The sequence below is a fragment of the Melospiza georgiana genome, chromosome 2, assembly GCF_028018845.1.
Source record: "Melospiza georgiana isolate bMelGeo1 chromosome 2, bMelGeo1.pri, whole genome shotgun sequence".
NCBI lineage: Eukaryota > Metazoa > Chordata > Aves > Passeriformes > Passerellidae > Melospiza > Melospiza georgiana.
This window is the reverse complement of record NC_080431.1, coordinates 114,638,372-114,665,322: the sequence shown is the minus strand read 5'-3', so window position 1 is coordinate 114,665,322 and position 26,951 is coordinate 114,638,372. Positions and strand designations below refer to the sequence as shown.

The following is a 26,951-nucleotide window of genomic DNA, read 5'->3' as shown; positions in this document are numbered from 1 at the left end:
ATCCACTCCCTTTGACTGTTTTGTTGTTTGGTTTTTTTTCCTGTTTCAGGACAGTTATTCTGAGTGACGGCCCTTGCACACGCTTCTGAGTGGTTATCATGGGCTTCATTGCCTTCCTGAAGACCCAGTTCATAGTTCACCTCCTCATTGGGTTCGTCTTTGTTGTCAGTGGACTGATCATTAACTTCATCCAACTATGCACGCTGCTCCTCTGGCCCATCAACAAGCAGCTCTATCGCCGAGTAAACTGTCGCCTTGCCTATTCCCTATGGAGCCGTGAGTATGATGGGATGGGCTGGGATGGAATGGGATGGGTGAGGCTGGGGAGGGGCTTTTCTTGGTTTTGCTTTTGTTAACTGTCCTGGTTTAGGGCAAATTTGGGAGAAAACCTCCAAATGGGCCCCTTCAGAAAGAAAATCCACACAGCTCCTCACTCCAACCAGTTCGGGAAGGATTCCTCGGAGAGAAGTGGAAAGAACCTGTTTATTTAACAAGCACAGCACCCCCTGCACACAAAATGAACAGTACAGGATGACACCACTCTGTCACTGCTCTGACAAAGATGACAAATTCAGAAAGTCTCTCTTGGGGGTGGTCACTCTGTTCTCAGTCCCTCTGGCGCTGGGGCAGCTGCTGCCCAGAGTAGGCCCCGCTGGGCCACAGGGTGCAAACTCTCGGTGTTCCCAGGGCCCAGCCCGGAGCAGGCTCGAGTAGGTCCAAAAAAGGGAAAGGAAAAACAGTTCAGGAAGAAATTTGGACTGTTTAGCTAAACTAAGCAGAATATAAAATCAAAAAGCAAAGCAGGAGCAAGAGCAAAGCAAAAAGCAAAAGCAGCACCAGGTACTGCCCTGTCTGTATCCCACCAGCTGTGGGTGAGCAGGCTGAGAGCAAAACCAAAACAAAAGTTTCACTCTTCAGAGCCAGTCTTGAATGCACAGAACATGATATCCAGCATAAACAGAGCACATGAACGGGGATACAAGCATCATAACATCACCCTAGGACATTAACCAAAGGAAATACATATATGCATATCAGGACGACCTCCAGCCGGGGAATAAAGTGTTGTCACCATGATATTTTCTGAAAAATCTCTTCATCAGGATTTCTTCTCCAGGGAAGCTTCAGCTTCTCCATGTTTTGCTGCTCTGGAGATTGTTTATCCAAACATGTGAATTGTTTTTACTTAATGACCACTTACCATCAGCTGTGTTGGACTCTGAGGAGTCAGTCATGAGTTTTTATTATCCATCCTTGTTAAGCCTTCTTGATGTATCCTTTCTCTTTCTATAGTATAGTTTTAGTATAGCACTTTTAATAAAATATAATATCATAAAATAATAAATCATCCTTCTGAGAACAAGGAATCAAATTCTCATCTTTCACCTTGTCCTGGGGACCCTCACAAACACCACAAAGGTGCAATGACTCCATGATTCAGAAGACTGAACAAATGCTTTATTAAGTTATATTATATTATATTATATTATATTATATTATATTATATTATATTATATTATATTATATTATATTATATTATATCATAACTATACAGAAGAAAAACCTGTGACCCTTTACAGACAGTCAAGACACAGCTTTGACCTGATTGGTCAATCAATCCAAAACAGCCATCACCAGTGTCCAGCCATCACCAGTGTCCAATTAACAAATCCATTTTGGGTAAACAGTCTCCATAGCACATTCCACATGTGCCAAACAACAGATGCAGCAAGTAGAGATCAGAATTGTTTTTCTTCTTCTCTGAGCTTTCTCACTGCCTTCCCCAGGAAAAATTCTGGGGAAATTGTGCCTGCTGCTCTCTGTAAAGAGAACTAGAGAACTGCAGCCACACATGCACATGTATCTGTTTGCACACAGAGATGAGAGAAATGGTAAGTTAGATGTAGATTCTTTCGAAGCAGTTCAAACAGTTTGGGGTTTTTTTTCCCCTGTAATACTGGGAAATCACACAGAAGTCAAGGGTCTAAAGTGTGTTGTCACTCTGTCATTCAAAAACGTGGTAAGTAAAGCTCCTCTGCACCTCCAACCTTATCTGGACTGATAGGAGTTGTTACTCGTGTCCCAATGCCATCTTCATCCAGTGTCAGCACCTGTGCTGAGGGATCATTGTGAGCCTGGCTCAGGTACTGAGCATGTGAGCAGTATGGATCTTGTAGGAGCCCAGGTTTGTTGTGGGGGCTGCAGAGGGAGAGGTCTACCCTAAAATATCTCCTGCAGATGTGTCTGCAGCTGAACTGTGTGACAAACTTCAGAATCCACTTACACCCTTCAGTGCCCATCTCTGAGGCCAGGGTCTCCTCTTGTGAACATTCTTTCAGTGGTTCTTCTTCTGCCCATGGGTCAGCTCTGTACTGAGCACAGCTTCTTTGTTCTCCTCTGTCAGACCTTTGCAAAACTTCCTCCCCGTGGATGCCTTCTCCTCACAGAGCTGGATTTCTGAAAATGTTTAGAGTGTTGAGAAGACTCCTTAGCCCAAATGTCACCTCCTGTTTCAGCAGTGAATCATCTAATTGGTTTCCATTCTCCATCCCTTCCCAGTGTGCATGGCCACTTACCTTAGTGCTCAGCTCAGCATCCAACTCCCACTTTGGGTAAATGAGTCACCAGAATGAGCACTGAAATTACAGTTCAGCAGTCCACTGACAGGCACCCACATTTTGTAAATCATCCATGTGAAGTATCACAAACAAAACCCCTCTGAGGTGTCTGGTTCAGTCTCTTTTTAAGCTTGTTGTCCCTGTCTTTATTGTGCTTTTTGTCCTGCCTACTGAGAAGTACAGGAGAGAGGAAATTAAATAGACTAGCAGGCAAATTGTTGGGAAAAAAGTATTGCAGTAGAAGAGCTTACCAAAAACTTCAAAATTAGTTTGGTTGGATAAGAGTGGGGACATATAGGAGTTTTTTTCATTTGCTTGTAAGAATTTCTTTCTGCTTTTAAAAATCTAGAATCTGATCTCATGCTGAAAACTATTGCTGCATTAATAGTTGGGCTTTTCTGAGGATATTAGCTGCTTGCTCCTGTAAGGCTTTAGGCTCAGCCCTTAGTTAGCATTGTGCATGAAAAAAAATCACACTTTAGATGCTGCTTACATCCTCTAAACACTGGAAATAACTCACATCATTGTACAAAGAGGTTTGGAGAAACTGAGTAGATAATTGGTTGTACATAGGATAACCCCTGGTGTGTACCCTGTTATAAATTAACATCTTGGGAAATTAAACAATGAAAATCAATGTAAATGTTATGTGGGATTGCAGAGAGCTGATGGCCTTAATGGAAGAGCTGCAGAATATGCTCTTCAATTGTGATTTATAGCAATTTAGGTAAGCTGTGTAAATGCAGTAGCTCCAGTGTTGCCATTCATAATGAAATATATTTCAGTATGGGGAAGCCTTTTGGGAAGGAACCTGTAGGTTGGTGTTCTGCTCTTGATGCTACATTTTACTCATTTTCTCCAAGCTGTTTGTGGTCTTAGGCTGAGGGTCTGTAAGAGAAGCTGCTCTGCCCAGAGGATCAGTGCAGGGATGGATACCCAGGTGATACACAGGCTCTGTACTGAAAACCAGGCTCTGTTCTTACTGTATCTCCTCTCAAATACCTAAAGCCCAGCTTCCAAAGGGGAGGAGGAGAGACTCTATCCAATGTTCCTGACAGACATTTGGGGAAGGAAGCCTCTCAGGCTCTGGCCCCAACATAAACCCATAAATTCATGCCAGGTAGTCTGTACTTGCAGCTCTCCCACGTCAGCTCCTTGCAGATGAATCACACCCTTGGAGAGTGCAGCGTGTTTGGGTTAGTCCTGTTGCAAAAATAACCTCTCAAATATTGGTACTTCCAGCTGAGGAATGTGCTGTGGCCCTTCTTTGCTTTGTTTCTGGGGGGCTTGTGATGCTGTAAATGCTTTGGTGTGTGGGACCCCCAGCTGCAAGGGGTGGTTGATGCCAGGGGTTGCTTATTCCCTACAGGAACTGTCCTGGGCAGTGCAAGTGTTGCCATTCCTTCATTCAGAGGGATTTCTTGTGTAGCATTGATAGGATCAGTGCCACGCAAAGGAGCTGTAACCCACACACTGAAAAAAGGAAATGAGCCCACTCCTGGTTATAATTACATCATTTGTCAGCACACTTGTAAAGGACAATCTGTCTCCTCGTGTTAATCCTTTGGCTCATCAGCCCTTCTCTCTCAGTATGAACTCTGGCAAATCCTCCAATGTTTTAGGGAAAAAGGTTCTGCAGAAAGTCACATCCACACTGGCCTCTGCAGATTTATTTTTTTTCCCCTGATTTTGAAGAAGAAACACACCCAGGTGATTATAATTTTTATAAGAAAATGTAGCAGGTACTGGAGATGTTCCTCCTTGGTACACAGTCAGCACTGGAAAGGGAAAATTGCTCAGAGTACCACGATGTGTTTGGTACCACTGCTCCATTCTCCTGGCCCCCTGCTTGGAAGGTGATCTGAGGACATTCTTGCTGTCCTCTTTCTCCTTTACCTGCGTCAGGATAGCCAGAGAAAGGAAGGTGAGTGAGCACAAAGCATGCAAAGCTGGGAAGCAGTGATAGAAACCTGTACCTGGTGTGAAGGAACAAGACAATTCTGTCTTTCCTCTGCCATATTTCCAGCTGACTGGGGTTAAGCTCTCTTGGCCAGCAAGGTGCATAACTTTGTCATTCCTCCAAATGAGCAAGTGCTGAAAGTGATACAGGGGAATAACCTGGTGGGTGAGTGAGTGATCATGAGTGAAAAACACAGTGCTAGGTGAGCTCTCTAGACTCAGCAGACCAGGACTGGTTTTCCCTATTATTCACCCAAATCCTGTGTTTGCCTTCTCTCTGGAGTGGTGCAAGATTGGATCCCAAACTCCTGGTCAGTGGTATGGATAGATGACCTTGTCTGATCCCACTGATCAGAAACCCTTGTTTGGGAAGGTGCTGCCCTGTTTGGCAGAACCAGAAACTCCCAATGGGAAGCGGAAAAACCTCCTGGCAGAACCTGATAGAGGGAACAGAGGGGGAACCTGCCGGTGTAGTCATGTGGGAGGGGTTGGACTCTTTTTAACTGCTATATTTGTGCAATCACATTTTTATTTCAACCACATCTCATTGAAATAAAAAAAAAAAAAACCAATGACTACAGTTTGCAGGGAAGCAAATCTTCCTACTGGGAGGATGAACTATTCTCATACTTTTTATAGTTGTCCCATGATGCAAGCAATGCCTTCCATCTGCCTCCATGTACTGAAATGAGGGAAATAAGCTAACCATAGCAACTACAGTCAGTGCATGCTGAATTTAAGTGGAAGGGGGTTTTATGATGAAAAAGGGGAGGTGGAAAATAAAAAAAGGGTAACAAATGTTCAGGGTGGAATAAGAGTTGCTGTGATACTTTAAAGTTGGAGTAAATGGAAGGAAAAGGACTCATTCTTTTGCAGTAAAAGAAAGACAAAATTTACCATTTCTGTCTTTACCCAGGTATTTTGATAAATTAGCTCAATTTTCTCCTGTTTTTAACTCTGTGTTGATGATCATAATGCAGAACAATTAGAGCCCTGTGTTTTAATATTAAAATCTATCACAGAAGATCTATGTCACTGCATCCCTTTAAAAGACCTTTATTGGTCTGTTTACCTCCGTAAGGCTTGTTTCATGTGGAGTAAAAACATTAGGCTGCATCTATGCATAATTTCTATTCCACCTGGGAGGAACTGTGCTCATTTAGTGGAGCAATCAACAGCTCCACTGTCTGTTTTCAGGCATAAAAGTCTTTGGGCTTTTTTTTTTTCCAGTGGTCATCAAATTTTGCAATGGTAATGCAATGCCCAGAGTTGTCACTGTTAAAAACTTGCTGAATTATCCATAATGCATATGTCTGGTGCCTTAAATACTGCTTAGGGATGGTATTATGGTGTGGTCTGTACCAAGCTTTTGTTTCATCTCTGCTGGGTGGCTTTGGAAGGTGATGGTGTTGGGATTGAGGAGAGGCTGGGCAGTGAATGGGGCTGAGGAGGAAACTCTAAATGCTTTCTGTAAGGGATACCCCTAACTCCTCTCTCCATCTCCATCATGTTTGCTAGAGTTGGTCATGCTGCTGGAATGGTGGTCAGGCACAGAGTGCACCCTGTTCTCAGACGAGGCCACGGTGAAAACCTTTGGGAAGGAACATGTCATCATCATCCTGAACCACAACTTTGAGATTGACTTCCTGTGCGGCTGGACGATGACGGAGCGCTTTGGAGTGCTGGGGGTATGTGGGCCATGAGCTTCCCCTTCCTCTGCAGGGTGGCAGGTCTGCTTTGTCAGCACCCAGGACATCCCTCTGGCTGTGCTGAGCAGCCAAGACCCCAGCCAGGGGGCTCAGGGACCCTGGCACAGAGCCCAAAACACCTGTGGATTTGATTATGACCCATGGAGCAAATTACCAACTTTATATGAAGACCAGCAAGCCACAACAGTTTAGGTAGAATAATAGTGAAGTTATCATGGGGTTAAAAAGTAGATTTTGGGGTTTCTGGATGGGGGTTCAGGGGCCAAGATGGAGGGATCTGGGCATGTCCAGTCTTTCTCCTTCTTCTTCTGAGCCTCCATCTTCTGCTGTGATGTTGGCACTTACAGATTGGTTTAGAGTAGAAGCTCACTGTCTAACATAGGTGATAGGTATTGGAAAGTAATTGTAAACATTGTACACGTAGTTTTTATTATAAAGACATAACACTGCCCAGGGGGCAGGCAGAGTGCCTGGACTGTCTTGCTGAGCTGACCTCAGCAGGACAGGAGAAAGAATTTTACAGATAAGATGCAACAAACAACTTTGAGACTGAGAAATGAAGAGCTCTGACTCCTTCTTCAAGCGCCAGGCTGGGAAAAGAGACTTTCCAACTTTTCTCAGGGTCACTCTGACGACCTAGAGACCCCGACACTGCTTAAAACCCACCTATAAACAGTTTCTTTGCATTTAAGTTCCCAGATCCAACTCCATCATCTTAGCTTTAATGTGTTTGACCTCGTTGCATGAATCAGCAAATGACATTTTTGGATTATCACTTTTGTTTTCTCTCCAAGAGTTCCAAAGTTCTTGCAAAGAGAGAGCTGCTCTATGTGCCCCTAATCGGCTGGACGTGGTACTTCCTTGAGATTGTTTTCTGCAAAAGGAAATGGGAAGAGGACAGAGATACAGTCATTGAGGGATTGAAACGTTTGTCTGATTATCCTGAATATATGTGGGTAAGTGCTGAGTCCCTCCTCTGGTACTGGCTGCTGGAAGTGAAGCAGTGAAACAGTGACAGACTGGTGCCTGTGGCTTTGTGTGTCAGGAGAAGGTGACTTGCAAGAGCTGTCATGGAAAAGCCATGCTCTGTTTCAGGAGGTCTTTTGGGATATGCTGGTAGAAAAGTGCTGTGTGCCTGTTGGTAGGGGAAACCATTTGGGAAACAGTTCAGAAGCTTAAGAATAATTTATACATCAGGCTTGTGTGATACTAATGATTCTGCCCAAACTTATTTTTGCCTATTTAAAAAAAAGCCTTACATTTGATTGCTACATCTGTGTAACATTTTCTCAGGTAGACTGAAAAGACACATCAACAAAAAAAATGTTTTTTGGAGAAGTGAGTGAATTTCACTGCACAGGCCATAGATTTTGATGCAAAGTTCCTGTTAGTGTGTTCGTTGAACTGTGAAATTGCAGGTTTCCCAAAAAGTCTCTGTGAGAACATATGGCAAGCTTATGTTATGTTATCTGCTTCTGCAGTTACATTTTTTCCTTTTTATTTTGACATTATTTAAAATCAAAGGTAAAACATCTCTGTTTCATTGTGTGCAATGCTGTTAAACTTCACTGCAGCAGCACAGTGCTGTAATCAGCCCATTAACCTTCTTAGAGCTTTGAATACAAAGGTTTTGATAAATTCTCAGTTTTGCTTTTATAGCAGCACATGTAATGTACAATTATTTGGGCTATAAAACATTAAGAGGCCTTTTATGCATTTTAAGTGAATTTTCAGTATTATCCAGTACAGCTTGTTAAAATGAATAGTGAAACATTAAGACCTAACTAGAACATTGTGAATGCATTGTAATTTTCTATCATTACAAAGACAGAAAAAAGTAAGAATCTGGAGAATGTATTTTAAGCTACTTAATTGCTTGAATATATAGATATGAATTATATTGAATGTATCTTTCTGATGAATGTGAGGAAGAAAAGCAAAAACAGAATAAACCCTACCAATTAGAAAATCTCAAGACTGAACTTGAGCTTCAAATCTATACATTTTAATGATTCTACAACTGAGAACCAAGGACGAGTCTCTAGGGAAAACAACTAGAAAATATAAGTGCAAAATGTAGTTAGCATTGATTATTTAAATCAAGACTTCCTGCTTGGTAATTGAAATCATGATTAAAATTGACTTGAGTGGATCAATTTCCTAATTTCTGTGCATTCTAAATGCCACAATTAGGGCTGTCTTTTTGTCACCTTAAATTTGGTGCAAGTGTTGTTACCTGTAAAGGTAATGGTAAATGAGCTGGGAGTTGGTGCTTATGCCTCATACTTGGTGAAGAGATGACACAACAGAAGTGTGTGCACATGTATGTTTATCTTGGACAGATTTTCAGCATACTGCTGGATTTCTTTTGATATCTCAAGATATCCTTAGGGATTTTTTGCTTTTGTCTTGCACAGTTTCTGCTGTACTGTGAAGGAACTCGTTTCACAGAGACCAAGCACCGCATCAGTATGGAAGTAGCTGAATCCAAGGGGTTGCCTAAACTGAAATACCACCTGTTGCCCAGAACCAAAGGTTTCACCACTGCTGTCCAGTGTCTCAGGGGAACAGGTACTGCCAAGTTTTGCAGCACTTGTAATGTGTTATTTAGCACCAGCATAGTCTGCTCTGTTGTTCGTTACAATTAGTGAGCTGGCAGTAATGAGGATCCAGCATGTCAGCTGGTAATTTGTAAATTGCCACAGAACTGTCAGATAACCAGTCTTAAGAAATACTAAAAACCTTTTAATGTTGCTTAGTTCATCAAGTCATCTGGTGTTTTACAGAGCTGGGAGTGTCAGGGGGCTGGTGCAGATAAATGTGATGTGTAAACACAGAACTCTGACACATCATTAATGCAAGGCTTGCACAAGGCTCTGTGCTGTTTCAAGCAAGGATGTCAGAAGGTGCTTGCTAGAATTGCTGCTGTAACAGCTCTGTTTTATCTTTTTTTCCCAACAGTTTCAGCAGTGTATGATGTAACACTAAATTTCAGAGGAAACAAGAACCCGTCTTTATTAGGAATTCTTTATGGAAAGAAATATGAAGCAGATATGTGTGTAAGGTGAGCATTTACTGATGGAGGTGAGCCCTAAGATGCATAATTTAGCATGTTGAAGTGTATTCAGATTTTACAGGGTAATTTCCTTTCCTGTATCCACTTCTTGTCCTTCAGCGGTCCCTTGCAGTAAACAGTCTAAAGCTCCTTTACATACCAGTTTCTCTCCCTCACTCACAAGGTTGGATCAGCAGATTAAAAATGTAAAAATGCTGAAATTCAGACATCCTGTGAATGAGGTGGGACATTGCTCACATTCCTCACTGTTCCTTTGCCTCAAAGAGTAGCTGTTAACACCTAACCCCATGCAGCACACACACATTTGCATGCACACACACCTCTTCTCTTTCTTGCTTTCTCCTTGCTGCCTTCTGCTTCAAAGGCTTCCTTGTGATCATAAAAACTACCAATCCTGTTGAATGTCTTCTCTTCCCTTTTATGTTTGTACCTGAGACATGACCTGGTTATTCTTTCCACAGTTCTTTAGACAGTTTGCTTCTGCTTCTCTGTGGGATTCACCCACCCTTTGGAAAACATTGCTGTACTCTGGTGATGAGGCTGATGCTTGGTTTTGAAAAGTTAAAAAAAAGGGGAAAAGGCTTTTTATTTTTTCTCCTTTCTCCTCTGGCTTTGGGTCTGTGTGTTGCTGCAGCATCCACAACATTTTATTCTCCCAGCTGAAAAGATGACTGTGGAGCTGTCCATGGAGAGGTGGAGTTGCTCATTTGCAAGGGGTTTCATTTTCACTATTTACACTTGCCAAGCATATTCCTGATGAGGAAAGTGAGCAGACAATTTGCCAGCCAGCAAAACAGCTGGTCAGGCAACTCCACCTGTAATTCCACACTGATGGCAAGTGCATGTAGGATATCTAGCTGGATCTGAGGTGCACATGCATGGATGCACATCTGTATAATTATTAATTATACACTGAACTGTGGCAGCCTTCAGTTAAATATCCTTTTTTGCTAATGGAGGTGCAATTTTCTTTCATTTCTTGGAGGGGTAATGGGAGAAAAGAAGAGAAATGTAGTTTTTAATAGAGTTAGAAGATATTTGGGTTTGTAAAAGTCTGCTGCCAGGTAAAATTACTAATTGTACTCTACAAATGGGTGTGCTTAGATAATTAGGTTAAAAATATGTTTGTGGATGGAATGAATATTCTCCAAGTGCTTTTCTACACTTTTTTCCTGTTTTGGGGAAGAAGCTATGAGAGTAAGGAGACTTTTTACAGACGTTTTGCTGAAAATGGAGCATGTCCTTGTTGTGCCAACAGACTTAGTGTAGCTCAGAGAAGGGAAGCACATAAGCTCTTGTTCTTGGTACGTGCAGACGTAGTTACCTGAGCCCAGGTAAGCAGCTTAGCTCTGCAGGGGATCCAGGCTTTATCCCGACTGCCTCCAGAGGAAATAATCAGGAAATCATCAAATGTGGTTGCTGTGAGTCCCCTCTAGTGGTGACAGCAGCACCACGGCGACTTCACCAGAAAGCTTCCAGCAAATGACTTTTCACTGAGCTTTTATTGAGCATTATTTATATGAATTGAGCAGCTTCTCTTGTTAGGGCTCATGTAAGTAAATCTGCCAGATCTGGTGTTGCTTATGGGATGCAGAAATCATTAGAAATGTGTTAGATCAAATTCACAGAATCACAGAGGGGCTTGGCTTGGAAGGGTCTAGAAAACAGAAGAAACAGGGGAATGGTTGGCTCTTCACCACTACAGAGAGGCTCTGACAAGGCACTGTTCTCAGTGAGGTCAGGTCAGGGCTGGCAGAATTGTCACACACCCTCAGAACTGTGGGCCTCAGTCTGTGGGGCTGCAGAGACAAAGAGGGACAAGTGCAGTCACTGCAAGTGTTTGCCTTAGAGATGGTAAAAAGTGAACGTTCAGTTGCCTCTCCCATCGCTTCCAAAATTTGGTTTTCACTACCAAAATGCAACCAACAATTACCCTTGGGTTTTCCACTTGCTTGTCTTTTCCCAGCTCTGAGTGCCTCAGTCTGAGCTCACTGGAAATCAGCCAGGGGTGGATCTGGTGAAGGAGGAACAGTGTTTGAATGGGAAATTATGACTTTACTGATGTGCTCTGACACTGACAGGAGCTTGTACAGTTTCTTTTGTCTAAAATAGCACCCAATTCCCAACCCAAAACCTCAGATTTTAAGTCCCAGTTCTCTGTGTTTAAGACCTCTGCCATCAGTGTCATTATTGGCAAAGATTTCTGCCCTTTAGTGAATGGAAGATCTTCCCTAGGAGAGGCATAAAACCAAATACCTGAATTTTCCCTTAATTCTTTTTTTTTCTTCTTTCCATTTTTTAATCTTTCTACTAAACTAGGAGATTTCCTCTGGAAGATATCCCTCAAGATGAAAAGGAAGCTGCAAACTGGCTTCATAAGCTTTACCAGGAAAAGGTAAATAGCTTTACATTCTTTTCTGCCTTGTGGGATTGCACAGGGGAGTGTATTAAGGCAGTAAGTAATACACACTCCTGCACTGCCTGGAGAGGATATTATGTATAACTAGGCAGCCATCCCTCAAAGTGCTGGAAGGGGCAGGACCAAGGAGCCCCTTGGCAGCAGAGGGCTGGGTGGTGAGGTCTCAAATTGCCAGGAAGCACAATAGAATTCAGAGATATGCCTGAGCTGTGAAAGACTAATAGAAATCCAGTGTCTTTTTACATTTTTCAGCACTTGGATCTCTGTCATGCATTTCTAAAAGCTCCATTTTCCCTGTGGGTGTTTTTAGGCACTTGAGAAGAGTGATAACTGTCTGTCAGGGACAGCAGGTCCCAGCTTTCAGCTGCAATTGTTCTTTGCTTTCATTTTTCCTCCACTGTCACTTTCCTTCTGCCTCCTGCTAATACTTCTGCAGCGGTGTGTGACATGGCACAGACAGTCCCTGGGAGCTGCTGCCAGGGACTGATAAAACACGTGCCCAGCATGCCTTCAGATGGCTCAGAGCTCTTCCTTGTGTCACTTCTTTTTCTAACCTTAGATGGTTAGAAAAATCCATTTTTCTCTTCCACTTTAACACTTCTCAACCAGATTTAACACTTCTGTGGGGAATAGGAGAGAGCTGTAATTGTTGTCCAGCCCTAAGTGGTGGATTATTGAACTGGAAAAGTGTATCTTGATTTGCTGATCTTTGTGGGAAGACAGCAGAGCACAGAAAGTTTAAGTATCCTGGGCTTTCCCCAGCTATGATGACCTGTGCTGCAGCATTGCCAGGCTTATGCTCAGCCTCTAGGTAGGCAGCAAATTGTTCTGAGTTTCATTTTATTTATTTCAACTAATTTGTTTGAGTATCCGAACTCTGATTCAGTTAAGAAGAGAGGTTATCTTACAAAGAGCAGTAGCTCATCATCTTTTCCCCCCACCTCCCCTTAGCAGGTCTGTAGAACCAAAGAGTCCTTGAGGTTGAGAAAGGCTTCTAAGAACAGAGTCCAGCTGTCAACCCAACACCATGTTCACCACTAAACCATGTCCTCAAGGGCCAAATCCATAAAATCCATAGGGTTTTTTTGAACACTTCTAGGGATGATGACTCCACCAGTTCCCTGCACAGTCTTACTGCTTTACAACCCTTTCCATGAGAGTTTTTTTTTTCCTAATGTCCAATCTAACCCTCCCCTGGTGCAATGTGGCACCATTTCCTCTCATCCCTCCTGATGCTGGCTGTGCCTCTGTTCAACTTTGTTGTGAGGTGTTGACAGGGAGGTATTGCTTATGGACATAGTATTATACATATTGATCTTAGTCTTAGCAATACTTTGTAACTGGAATCCTCTCATTCCATTTATTGCAGTGATTTTGTAACTGGAATCCTCTTCCTGCACAGAGGATGTGTCCTCCAAAGGCTGGTTTTGGCAAGGAATGCCTTGCACTTCTCAGCCTTTTGTAAGGGAAAATAAAAAAAAAAAAAAAAGAAAGAAATAAAAACAAGAAATAGCTGAACTTGAGCCATCCTTGGTAATGGCATGGAAACCTTAAAGAGCAGTTTTACAGACTTGAGGGAAGGTGGTGAGCACCTTGTTCCTTTGAGTGATGTGTTCCAGGATTTTTGCACCTCTGCAGCTCAGCTTGGGCTGCAGGGGCTCTGTTGCAGGGCTGGGATTGGGGCTGGTGCTGTCTCTGCTCTCAGCTCATTCCTTGCCCTCCCTTCCTGGCTCTCCATACAGAATTTTTCTGCTTTGCTGAATCATGCTGACCTTTCTGGAAGAAAAAACAGGAAGGAAAAGCACCCAGCTAAGAGGGTTGGTAGTGTCTGGTCTCTGGCCTGAAGCTGCCCTAAATTCTTAAGCAATTTACAGGCAAGATGAAGGTATTTGGTAGTGCAGAGGATGACAAGGTTTCAGTTTTTGATGATGCCAAAATTGCCTTCAAAAGGCTTAAAGGTCACTTGGATGGTCAACATAAATGCCCAAATAAGTGACAGCAGATGGAATTGGATGCTGTGCACTCTGGATGAGTTTGTAGCACAGATGCTGTCCTGGATGTTGTCCTGGAGCTGCTAATCTTGGGCTGCTTGGTGCAAACATTAAGAACTCATTTTCTTTTCTCTTTCCCCCAGGATGCTTTGCAAGAGATGTATAATCAGGAAGGTATATTTCCTGGCAAGCAGTTTAAACCTCCTAGGAGACCATGGACTCTCCTAAACTTTCTTTTTTGGGCCACAGTTCTCCTCTCTCCTCTCTTCACATTTGGCTTTGGAGTTTTTGCAAGTGGATCGCCTCTCCTTATCCTTGCATTCCTGGGACTTGTAGGAGCAGGTAATAAAAGCAGAGAAGATGCTAAGCCCAGTGTGACATAGAACAGGATCATTTACCTCTAATAAGTTCTGTGTATTAATTAATGAGAATGGGGCTTGCAGGAAAATATTTGGAGCTCACTCATTAGTCTTTCTGTTTCAAAAGCTTTAATCTGGCCAAATTTGCCTGCATATATTAAGCAAAAACTGTAGTGGTAGTGAGTCGTGTAGCCCATTATTATGGTGCCTGAGGAAAAAAATATTTCACTGGACAACTTGTCTGTGAATTAAAAAAAAAAAACAACAAACAAAAAACAAAAAACAAAACCACCAGCACAAACAAAAAATACATAAATACCACCAAATTTCCACCCCCCAGCCCCACAACAAAAGAACCCTAGCAATAAAAGAAGGGGGAGAGGGAGGGGATGTGCTTCAATGTTCATGCTACATGTCCTGTTAACCAAGAGAAGCAGTAATTATATTTTTAAATCTGGATTGTCCCTCTCTTTGAGTGTCATTTGACCTGTGATCCTGTGCAGCCTCATACAGCACAGTGTGGTCACTGCTGACCTGGGGATTGGGTTCTGCTCGTGTGCTTACATGTAACTTCCTGGGTGCTTGGACTGCTTTTAATGTGCCTCTCATTTCTCTGTTATATTTTAAAGCTTCCTTTGGAGTTCGTAGACTGATAGGAGTAACTGAAATAGAAAAAGGCTCCAGCTATGGCAACCAGGAATTCAAGAAAAAGGAATAACTGACGGCTGCAGATCAGCACATATAACCAGACTATGGTATCCGATTAACTTCAGTTAAAAAACAACAACAAACACTTAGAAACTATCTTTTTCTTAATAACTGATGACTAATATTAATGAATAAAACTTGAGCCAAGAATGAAGAAGTTGGAGGCATCGACTGAAGAGAATGCACCAACCTTCTGCCTGTTCAAGGATTACTGTAGTCAAGCTGTGGGAGAAAATCTGGGGTGGGGTGGAAGAAGAAACTGATTTTTCTTGCTTTGTTGGGGGACTTGGGGTGGGGGAGAAAAGAGGGCATTGGCCATGGCCACGTGTATCTTCAGATGACTGAAAACTGGTTTCTGTCAAGAGCACTACACTCACTTTTACAACAGGAGCCATTGAATGTTTCCTCTTGCTAAAGCCAACGTAACATTTATTGATTTCCAACTTCTCTTACTAATGAGCCAGGAAAAAACACCCTCCTTAAATGAATTGACAGGTGTTCATTGGGTTATAGTCTTTTTGGCTGTGTTGTCATGGCTACAGATGAAATCCTGTTTGTATGTTACACTGACACTTTTTATTTTCAGGCAACATCTTAAGACTTCTGTAACGCAGGAGAAGGGATAGTGGAGTTTGGAAGCTGTGTGTTATCCATCAGCACATCCCATAGAACAGATCCAATAGGATAACACTCCCATCCTATCTCCTGCTAACTGCTCAAGGCTGTTTAATCTCTAAATATTACTTTAGTCCTGAGTGCTGTTTGCCCCATTCCACATCAAACATGTTCCATAATTTTGAATCTGTTTGGGCTCGTTTGGTTTTTGTTTTTTTTTAATTAGTGGTTGGCCATGGGATTTAGAGTTGTATAAAGAAGGAAAATTTTCAATTATCTTTTTATTTCTGTTTGCATCTCTCATTACCAAAGTCCAGTTCAGCCAACCTCTCTCAGTAAACTGGGAGGCAGCACTAGAAATCAGCACAATAGTTTTCAAAATGTCTTCTTTCGTAAAAAATGTGAAAAGGAAAGGTCTGTAGCAGTCAAATTTTGAATGCTGGTATCTCTTGAACTTCTGATGAGAGTTTCAGCATGGATTGAGATGGGGCCAGGACTTTACCCTGTGTGTGTCAGGATAGGGTGTGCTGCTCTTCTGACTTGATCATGCTTTAGATGTTTATGTGAAGTTTTTTGCAAGGTGAGCTGTGCTGTTAAAGCATTAGAAAGAGTATAAGGTCTCTTCAGGGATTTTAATTATCTTTAGTTTTGCTTGTTGACATTTTGGTCTTTTTCACTGAAAATTAGAGCTCAGAATCATGTCTGTACCTGTCTCCCTTTTTTCCTTCCTTCCTTTCCTTGTTTTACAAACGCACATTTGGAGGTTTCTGTAGGTTGCTGCTGTATGCATAGCTGGGGAATTATTTGCAAACAGATGGTAACTATACCTGTATGTTCAAGTCTGAAGGTCACAATCTGCATTTGGCTGCTCACAGAAGTGGGTGAAATGAGTTGCAGATCTACAGCTGAGGGCAGAAGCTAACCCTCAGGGTCTGTATCTTTAACCCAGCTGCCACTAGAATATTTATCTCACTTTTGTAAAGAGCAGACTTTATCAAAGCACTGGTTGTTGTTTTCATCTGTGCTCCAGTAACTAAGATAAGAGAGTAATAATTTACCTTCTTTCCAAATTTGCTCTTAACTGTTGGAATGTAACCTCTTCTCCCACAGGTTTTTCTGTTTTCAAACACTGGAAGAGCAATTTTGTAACTTAGAAAAATATTTTACTTGGGGTCATTAATCACTTGTTCTGTCATGCACTTGATTTTTATTTGTGGTCTTTTCAACAAGAGCATTTGAAGGCTGACCTGAGTTCTGTCTGTCTCCTGTTAGATTCCACCTCTCTGAATCCTTGTACCCAGACCCCCAACGTTAGTGTGTCATTGTCCCCTCAATAAATCTTCCCTAAGAGAGGGGCTGCAAAACTGTTGCAAATGTTAGTGGGATTTGAAATATGCTTTGGGAACTGAGGAGAGCAGAGCCTAGCCATAACTCTGTTTTCCTTGCTGGATGTTTTTGTAATTTGTCTTCAAGTACAGTCAGACATCCAAATGCTGACAAAGTTAACTCTGGCTTTTCCCTGTTTTTAACCAGAGGACTGAGAACAGTGGGGGGTTCTTTTTTTTTTTCTTCTTTTTTTTTTCACTAATTCAGTAATGGGTATAGTTCTTGCTTCCTAGAAAGATGTTACAAATGCTGTATACTTGCTTCCTGAAGATGATATTGAGTATATATAAATTGTACTGGCTTAGCAGAAGAGGCTTGCTAAGCAGGCTGACCATTGACTATGTTTTATACTTACATTTTGAGCAGTATATTAATGGGCATGACAAGAATTTCACAAAATAAATCCCTTCTTAATGCTGAGAAGAGGGGAGCTGCTTAGAGGAGAAAGGAATTAATAGCCTTTCTCTTTACAGGATCCTTTTCTCCTCTTAGTGCATGTAACTCCCTATTGAGGATCATGGGATTAGTGCATGTACATCAAGGGGAGAATAATCAACATTTCATATTTTCTTATCATAACTTATTGGTCATGCTTTCTTTTTGAAAATATAATAAATACATCATCAGATACTTAAATTTTGCTCTTCTAAACAGACATATCAGTAACACTTGAAAAACTGAAACTACAGCAGTGCACAAAACAGTACAAAACCAACACGAATCTCTTCATTTTGAATTTTCTCTCTCAAATAGGGGTTTTTATACTCGCGCGCGCACACGTACACAGAGTATGTATCAATTAAAATGACTGGAAATAGCTGAAGTTAATGTCACTAATGAAGATTAGCAGGTGGATTGGATTGGAAAAGTGAGCATAGATTTTATATCTTATTTTCTTCTGGTTTAATAGAGCATAGCTTGTATATTTGACTACCAAGCCCTTTAAGAGCAATAATAAACAAAAATATATCATGTTTTTCGTCTTTTGCTTTTCAACCATGCTAGGTTTAATAAACTTACAGCTGTGGGAGTGTTTTTTCTCTCCACCTTTCAGAATTTTCATTTATTGCTTCTTTGTTTGGAGTAAATAGAGTTTTGCAGTATGGACTTGCAAGCTGACTGCCATGGAGTTCAGCATTGACTCCGAAGAGGAATGGTTCTCAGACTAACGTGGACAGATGATAGACGTGTGCTCTTGGCCTTGGCAGCACTTGTCATTGTCACCAACAGCGATGGTGCTGCTCTCCAAGTGGGATTTGCAGTTCCAAAGGAGCATCACGTTGACCTACAGCTGAGAACCTGGTGAGAGAGCTTGGGGACTGCTGGCATCTCTGAGTTAGGAAGGCACAAAGAGCTGATGCTGAAGAAGGATGTGGTATCCAGAGGCCTTGGCTTGGTAGGATTACAGTTCTCTCTTGCTCATTGTGGGCTGAATGTGCTCTTGCAATTGACTTTGCATCACTGAGCAAAATATCTGTCTCTGGCACAAAGAGCATGGGCAATGTTCCTTTGTTCTGCTTTAACTTATCTTGAAGGGCTCTACACTTAATTGCTGACCAATGAATCTGACTGCTGCCTGTGTCCTAATTGCCTGGTATTCACAGGAAAAGTGGGTGTGACTGCTCACTTCCACGTGGTACCTCTTGTCTCCATCACTGATGTCTGTATATTTGCTCACCTGTATCCTCTGCAGATGGTTTGGTTACAACCTCTTAGCAGGAACTCGGAGCTCTCCAGTTCAGCCAGTCCTACAGCAGCTGTCTCACATGGCTGGGGTTTTCTCTTCCTGAATTTTGGCACTGGTTGACAGGTCTAGGTCTGAAGTGACAGGGTGGTGTTTGTGTAACATGATAATGCAGCTTGGCTGCTTCAAAGCAAAACTTTTAGCAGGGAAGAGAAGAGGCCTCCCTCACACAGGCGTCTCTCGTGAAAGGGAGCTGGGACAAGGTTTTTACTAAGAGCTGGAATAATGGCAAAGGTTTTTACTAAGAGCTGGAATAATGGCAAAGTCACTGCCCATGGGATATTTGCTGAAAGTACTGCTTCTGTCTTGGGACTACCCCAAAACCTGGTTCTGCATCATGTACCTTTTGAAGAAATGTGGGATTGGAGATTGTTAATAATGCTGACTTGATGCTACACAGAATGTTTCAGATTGAAGACACAATCTGATGTATTTTGGCATCTTGGAGAAGTATTTGCTAAGAATCTAAAGCCAGACTGGGGCAGACTTCACCCAAGTGTTTCGTGCAGATGCTGGAGGCCAACACAGATCAAATTGAGGAATCCATTCCTTGATCTCCTTTGAAGATGGGATACAGCAGGATAGCTCACAGCATCTGCTGGATGCCATGTGCTTCTGTCCCTGGTGTGAAGGTTCTGATTCCCAGCAGATGATTGCTGCAAGTTCTGCTGTGTGCCTGCACAAAGAAGCTCATCCCTGTGATGGGAATGCTGAATTTGTACTCCCACCCAGTGTGTCACAGCCACTTGTTCCCATATTCCTGAACCTTCTGATCATAACAGGCAGCTCCAGGGCTGCTGGTGCTGAGTGAAGCTGGGATTTGAAGCAGGTGACAGCCCTGCTGGGAGCTGTGAGGGAGGAGAACACAGCTGGGAGGAGCAGGACACTGACAGGTCCGGCCAAATTCTTGCTCTGAGAAAACTGAGTGATCACCAGGAGCTTTGCAAAGCAGAGACAACTATGTGAGAGGCAAGCTTTGACTAATGTGGATGTGAGACCTCTGTGTAACAACTTACAGAATAACCCTTGCCATGTTCACGTGATTTGGGGCAGAATTCCTCCTGAGGGCTTGTTTCAGATGGGGACTCTCGTTCTGCCCTGTTTATCTTTAAGGCTGGTTTATCTGATTGTCTCTGTAGCAAGATGCTTGCAGGCTGTTGGTTGTGTGTTATTTACCTGCTGTGGTTTGGAGTGAGAACATTCTAGAAATCAGCGTTACAGGGTCTGTGCCACGTGTGTTAGCCACCAGGAAAAGTCATGAAAATATTTCATACTTCAGAATTGGGAAGACATGGGATTGGCATCTAAGACAAATGTGTTTTTCTGATCCTTGGCCTCTCTAGGCTTTTAGAAAGCTGTCTGTGTTTCTTAAAATGTTATACCTGTAGTTACCTGCCACTGTTCAGTTTTTGAAACTGTAAAGAAAGATTATTTGTGCACTTTCACTATTGAGAGCACTTGAGTGCAGATAGTCTATTTCTATAAACCACTAGCAGAAGCAGCATTTTATCTTTTTAGGAGAAAAGTGAATTTTAAAATTAGACACTTCAGCAGCAATCAGAATATAATAGTACTTTTAAAATTTAAATTAGAAGTATTCCTCAATGTGGGAGATACCACTACCAATTTTCAGTCTTACACAACTTTTTTCATTTTGGCCAGCATGCATTCTTAAGGAAAACACGCCGAGTTACAAATTACTAAAATACAATTTACGAAGGAAGGAAGAGTAGGTAGCAGAGCCTAATCAGGAATTAACTTTCACACCCCAAGGCATGAGCGGGTTCTGTGTACCTCCTTTATTCCGTGCATGTGCATCTGTGCAGAGAGCCGAGCTGTGTCCCCTCGTGTCCCTTTGCTTCAGCTGTGTCCGAGCTGTCCCTTGTGACATCTGAATGCTGAACTCGCCTGAACGGCGCCTCGCTCACTCCTCAGATCACCAGCAAGTACTGTAGCTTTAATCCAAACCTTCTCTCCGAGGAAAATCACCCTCCTGGAGCTGATTGATGTGTTGCAAACCTGTCATTTCCTGGAGGGAAGAGTAAGTCACCAGATGATCATTATTAGCCAAATCTAACGAGTAATAAAACTGTATACAGGGTATGCATTTACTGTGCATGTGTATATATTTTTGTACATTTTTACAGTTGTTTCCTACACTTGATTTTATGATGTTCAGAAGAAGTGTGTCTGAATCTGGTGAAAAACAAGAAGCTATTAAAACCCAACCCTGTCACCTACTGTAGTTTTTACAGAGAACCGTGCCCAAACAAACACGCAGATTTACAGTGCTATGCAAATTTTACTTTGTAAGTTGTCTCTTAAATTTTGCTTAAGTAGTTTACGCTGTTTTTACTGGGCTTTCAGAAAAAAGATGAACGCAAAAGCCTCGTCTTGTAAAATAAAATAGCTTTGGCTGTGTGAAAGTACTGTATATTAGAATCTCATTCATGCTTTCAGTTTATTTAACTGTATGTGATTTTGTACATACTATGATGGAATAGAGGGGGTTTAATTGTGCTTGAATGAAGTGGTGACTGCCCAGCATCTGGCTTTTTTCCAAGTGTTTAGTGATCAGCCCATAATGTCACTGAGAGATCTGCATCCTTTTCCTACTCACCACTCTGGTTTTTGTAACTAAACATGTACTAAGGGCTATTTTCTTTTTGCTTTGGTTGGTTTAATTTCCATTTATGCTTTTTGGTCTCAGTCCTGCAAACTGACCCATGTGAGTGCCACATGTCTGCAGCAATTACCTGGATGGATCATTTGTGGGGATGGGAGGCAACAAGATTAACCCTGTGGGCATTCCCTGCACAAAGCCAGTCCTTGAGAACTGCAGAGGGATGGTGCACTACTGAGGTACTTATAGCAGCAATGTATAAAATTTTGTATGGCTCCTCCAAAAGATCAGAATAAGGAAGGAGGCATCTTCCTTTCCTGAAGAATCCTCCAAAGTAACCCCAAAGCTGTATAATCTGAGACTGCAGCAAGGTACACAGAGATGCTGTAGATTAAACCAATTTTTCAAATCTGACATCTTTAAAGTTTTTATTTTTCACTAGAAGATAAAGCACTTCCTCCTGTGTACACAACATCATACACTGTACCATGCTTTGTCCCCTGGACCATCAGCTCTTCTTTAGCCTATGTGATCCTTTAGCAAATGACATTTGTGTCAATATCACATTCCTGGGTCATCTTTTGGCTACCCTGAAAGCAATGGATCCTTGGTTTCTCCTGTAGGTTTTCTCTTCCCTGATCTGTTCCCCTTTGAACAGTCTAGGTTGGGCTGAGCTGCCTTAAAATGACAGATGAGTGGTGTCATGTGTCACTGTGTGGGAGGACCTATTTTTTGTGGAGAGGATGGGCTTCCATTCTAAGAGTATGCAAGCAGAAACTTTCCTTGTCTTCCTTTTGAGTTCTCATAGATACAGCTTTTCTTTCCTCAGTGCCTCTGTTGGATCTCCTTGCATCCATAATTCATTTTTAGAGGGAGATGATTTTGATCTGGAACCAACTGGTGTCAGACATCACAACCACACCTGTGAGAAGCAGTCAGCAGTGGGGTTTATGGGCAAGGGGAGGTCAGTGGGGCAGTGTGGCACTGCAGTGTTTGACAGCTAGCACTGTGTAAGGGAGCTGTGGAAATGGAAGGACACGTTTGCTCTGTGGATGAAGGCATGGGGAATGCTGTTGGGTGGTTTGTTTCTGTGCTAAGCAGTCCCACAGCACAGTGACCTTCAGGCTGTGGGAGCTTCTTACACACCCTCTCTTTAAGTTGCAAACACTCTTGGAGGCTGCTTGTGGTGGAGGCATTTTCTGCATGTACTTTCGTCTCACTAATTCCACTCTTTTTCTTCCAACACTGCATTAATATATTTGGGAAAAGAGCCTGGAATTCCATAGAAGCCATGCTGTGTTCTCAACACCAGATACAATCAGCTGCTGCACTGGGAGCAAGTTCAGAGTTCAGATGTGCCACCCTCCTGAGTGCTATGTTGGGCAGAGGGCTTCTGGGGTGAGGAACAGGCTGATGCACTTTCTACAACTTCTAAAACCGGAATCCATTCCTGAGAGGCTTGACAGAATGCCTCTGTGAAACAAAACTTTGTGTAACAGGATTTTGTAGGTAGATAAATGTTAATAGCTGTGGTGTGGGTTAATGAAATGCTCTCCTGGATTTCATCACATCCTATATTGTATATCAGAGTCCAGTGCTCTCTGCCCAGCTTCTTTTAGCCATCCCACACATGGAGGGGATAATATTTAATTCCCCCTTCTCCATGTGTGACTTGGGGAAGTATTTAGACCACCAGTTGATCCACTGAGCTGTTGGCAGCTGTTGATCTGAATCAGAGTCCACCCCTGATCCCTGTTGTGCAGAGCTGAAGTCAGCTTGCAGTGCCACAGCTATGTCACTGCAAGATGACTTCAGCTCTGCACAGCAGGGACCAGGGTCCCTTGCTGTGTCACGCCCCACAGAAGGGACCTTGGCAGCCCTGAGAGGTGGGGCTGGTGGGAACTTCATGAAGTTCAACAAACTGAAGTACAAAGTCCCGCACCTGCATTGGGGCAGTCCCAGACACATCTACGGGTTGGGTGGGGAAAGAATTGAGAGCAGCCCTGCAGAGAAAGAACTGGGGGTGAAAGCTGAGGAAAAACTCAACAGGAACTGGCAGTGAGCACCCACAGCCCAGAAACCAACCCTGTCCTGGCTTCCATCAAAAGGAACTTGGGCAGCAGGTCCAAGGAGGAGATTCTCCACCTCTACTCTACTCTGGTGAGACCCCACCTGCAGTGCTGCGTCCAGGTCCAGTGTCCCCAAGATAAGAAGGATATGGAATTGTTGGAACAAGTCCAGAGGAGGCCACAACATTGATAAGAGGACTGGAGCGCCTCACCTTTGAAAACAGGCTGGGAAAGCTGTGGCTGTTCAGCATGGGGAAGAGAAGGTTGTGTGGAGACCTCAGAGCACCTTGCAGAGTCTGAAGGGGCTGCAGGGAAGCTGGAGAAGGACTCTTTGTCTGGAACTGTGGTGACAGGACAAGGAGTGATGGGTACAAACCAAAAGAGGAGAAATTTAAGTTAGCAGTAGAAAGAAATTCTTTACTGTGAGGGAGGCCTTGGCACAGGTTGTCCAGGAAGGTTGTGGATGCCCCATCCCTGGCAGTGCTCCAAGCAAGGTTGGATGAGGCCTTGAACAATCTGGTCCAGTGGGACATTCATCATCAGAACCAGATGATCTTTAAGGTCCATTCCAACCTCTTAAAATTCTATGATTCCATTATTCATCCCCCACATGTATCGTCCTTACTGATCTCCACTGAGACTTCTCTCCTGCCAGGGGTTACATAAATACCATATATGATAGCAACACATATGAGATCTGTGCACATGTAGAAGTCCCCTATACTGCCAACATCATCACATCCTGCTGTGATTAAGGTTTGTGCCATGACGAGGCTGCTGGGGCTGGAGCTGGAGTTGTGACACCTGAGCTGGAGTAGGCATTTCTGCTCTCCACTGGAAAGACAAAGCACATTGCTTCCCAAGGCATTTAAGAAAGCAGAGCGCCAAAAGCAGGTGTCCCTGTGCCACCTGTGGTCACTGTGCAGACATGGCACATGACTGATGGCACACAGAGAGCTCACTCTGAGGACAGGCTCTTTTATTCTGCTGTGGCTTGTGGCATGAAAATGAACTGCCTTTGTTTTTCATCTTGCCGATGTTGGGCAACATTTGCAAAAGCCAAATTCAACGCTAGCCTAGTTTGACATCTCTTTTTCACTTTTCCAATGAAATTACATGTATTTAAGTGCTAGGGGTTGCTCCATTTATAAGGAAAATCGGTAGAAGAAAGAAACGAATCAGCTTAGGAACATCTACAAATCTCCTCCCACCTTTGCCACAATGAAACGTGAATTCCACAAGTATTTTCAGGAAAATGCAAATTCCTGTTTGCTTCCTATCGGGTCAGAGCTCCTTGTCAAAGGTAGGAGATTGCTGCCCTTTGTCTCTGTGCAGCAAAGCTGCTTTGTAGGTGATAAATGTAGGGTCCACTCTACCACAGAGCTGAGCTGATCCCCTGAAGCTCCCTGGGAGAAAATCCTTCTCACTGAGGTTACTCCTCTCTTCACACAACTGCTGCAAGTGTTGTGTTTCACCAAACAGGGCTGACTTCTTTTAGGCCCTTCTTTCTCCCAGCTGTGAAAGGCTTTACTTTAAGCAATTGCACAAAACTGAAGTATAGGGAAAATACAATTGATACTGAATGGGCAGACAAAACTCTTTCCTGTTTTGCTGCTTACTTCTCATGTTTCACCTAGCACATAATAATGTAATTCCCATCATTTACAAAGTTTTAGGGCAAAATTCTGATTTTTAAAAAAGTGTAATTGTTTTCTGTTATTTAAAAAATTGAATGTTTTCAATACAGAGCATTACAGTGGCATAATCTGTCAGAAGGATGCACTACTTGCTGTCAGCAGGTAGGTTCAGAGCAAGACTAACTGAACACAATAAGAGTTTACCTGGCAAATCACACGTTTCTTTTCTGATTAATTTAAGGATGGAGAAGACCTCAAACTGTTAAGAAATGCTTTTATGAAAAGGCTTTTGAATATTCTTCTGCTGTGAGATGTGGACAAGACACAGCCCTGTGCTGCGGACTGGAACTCTGTATTTTTGGGGAGGGAAACTTGCTCACACCAGGGTTAGTTCCCTGCTAGATGGGAACAAAGAAACCACATCCCCCAGCACCCCTGACCCAGAACTCCAGTAAGATTAGAAAGGCAGGCAAGGGAAATGTGCAAATTTGTTATTTCCTGAGAGTGTGCACTCTTTTGCTGGCAGTCATGCAGGAAGGCAGCTGGGCTATCTAAATTAAGTAGCGCACATAATGGAACATAAATTATTGCTGTTAACTCCAAAGCCATAACGTGGTTAGGGAGAACAAATTGCACAGAAGCAATCTGGGGGGGGGGTTTGCTTACTCTCAAAGGGATCTCAGTGGAGTAACCTCTGGAGCTAATGTTAGGTCTGGGAATTTTACAGGCACTAATAGGATTTAGGCACATGACTTCCTTTTCAGTCTGATGGGAGTCAGTGTTTAATTCCCCTGGGCTCCTCACAGATTTCAGCACAGGTTCAGAAGCATCACCCAAACAATCAGTACACCCAGATTTTCCCTTCTGTCTTCCCCAGACCAGGAGATTTGCTATTCCACCCATCAGAAGGGTAAAGGGCCTTGTACTTGATTTGCAACCTGTGACAAAACAGTCCTCACTCCTACTCAAGATACAAAACAAAACATCATAATAATACAGCTCCTTTACAAAAATGAAATATCAGAGTTTTGTTGTTCCACTTGCAAGAGGAAACCTCATTTCTCAGCAGCTCACTGAGGAGGGTTCGAGCTTAGTTTTACTCAGCTTCAGTTTGGTGTTCACAGTGAGGCTCTCAGTACCTTTGTGTCCTCAAGCACAGCTGAAAAGGACTAACAAGGTGTTAAGAGCAGTGGAGGTTTGTTTGCAGTGCTGCTACAGGATCTGGATCTGAGCAGCATCATCTGTTTGAAATATTTGCTGTATTATTTGGGGGTGGGGGTGGGGGGGGTCAGAGCAAGAATTAATGAGAGATTTCATTGTCCTTTCTCGCCTATCAATGATATATTTTGTTTTACAGCTGTCTCAGTAGCTTTATTCCTAAGGGCACCAGGGTCTAATAGGATCAAAGCCTGGAATAGAAACCTGTAGTGGAAATATCCTTTGTGGCCTGGATGTCTTTATGATCTCAAAACTTATGCGACTGCTGAGTCTCTGGTTGTTTAACTCTCCTCTTTCTCCATGAAATCACACATACCCTGTCAATTTAACCCTCTGAGAGGGTCCTGGTGTCATGGCAGTACACAAAAATAAAAATAAGCATTCTGAAGGGGAGGATTCTCATCAGAATATTTATTTCTATGCTTATTATGAATGGCTTTCTGGGCCTCTTCTTCAGACTTCATTATTCTTGTAGTACTTCAATTTTGCCACCCAGGGAGGACCTACCTAAGATAAGCTTGCAAGGGAATCTAATTTCTAATTAATAATGCATTTTAATTTAACAACTAATAATTCTAATTTGGAATTGAGCTTTCCCTTGATGAATGTAGAGAAGAGTATTTAAATAATGGTGTAATTCACTCTAAGATTCCCTCCTTCCTTATTCCCATCAGTTTTACATTATCCTGTGGACGTGTGAGCTCTTCCTCAGGGGTGTGATGGGCAGAGGTTAAACAATCATCCTTAGATGGTCCTTAGAATAGATCCTTATTGTCTAGAAAATTAAATTAGCAATTTTATGGTCTCATTCTTACCGACC

The 26,951-nt window shown here is 42.7% G+C and overlaps 1 protein-coding gene across 4 annotated transcripts in view; it reads left to right on the top strand.

Annotated features, from left to right (window-relative positions):
- Window positions 1-17,812, top strand: part of AGPAT3 (1-acylglycerol-3-phosphate O-acyltransferase 3) — a 90,794-nt gene extending 72,982 nt beyond the window's left edge. For all 4 annotated transcript variants that reach the window (XM_058045030.1, XM_058045032.1, XM_058045031.1 and 1 more), the window contains 8 exons: window positions 50-276; window positions 6,096-6,265; window positions 7,081-7,242; window positions 8,704-8,857; window positions 9,248-9,350; window positions 11,682-11,757; window positions 13,916-14,114; window positions 14,761-17,812. In XM_058045030.1, coding sequence (XP_057901013.1) covers window positions 99-276; window positions 6,096-6,265; window positions 7,081-7,242; window positions 8,704-8,857; window positions 9,248-9,350; window positions 11,682-11,757; window positions 13,916-14,114; window positions 14,761-14,849 — 1,131 coding nt within the window. In that variant the 5' untranslated portion in view covers window positions 50-98 and the 3' untranslated portion in view covers window positions 14,850-17,812. The remainder of the gene's footprint in view (window positions 1-49; window positions 277-6,095; window positions 6,266-7,080; window positions 7,243-8,703; window positions 8,858-9,247; window positions 9,351-11,681; window positions 11,758-13,915; window positions 14,115-14,760) is intronic.
- The last annotated feature ends 9,139 nt before the right edge of the window (window positions 17,813-26,951 follow it).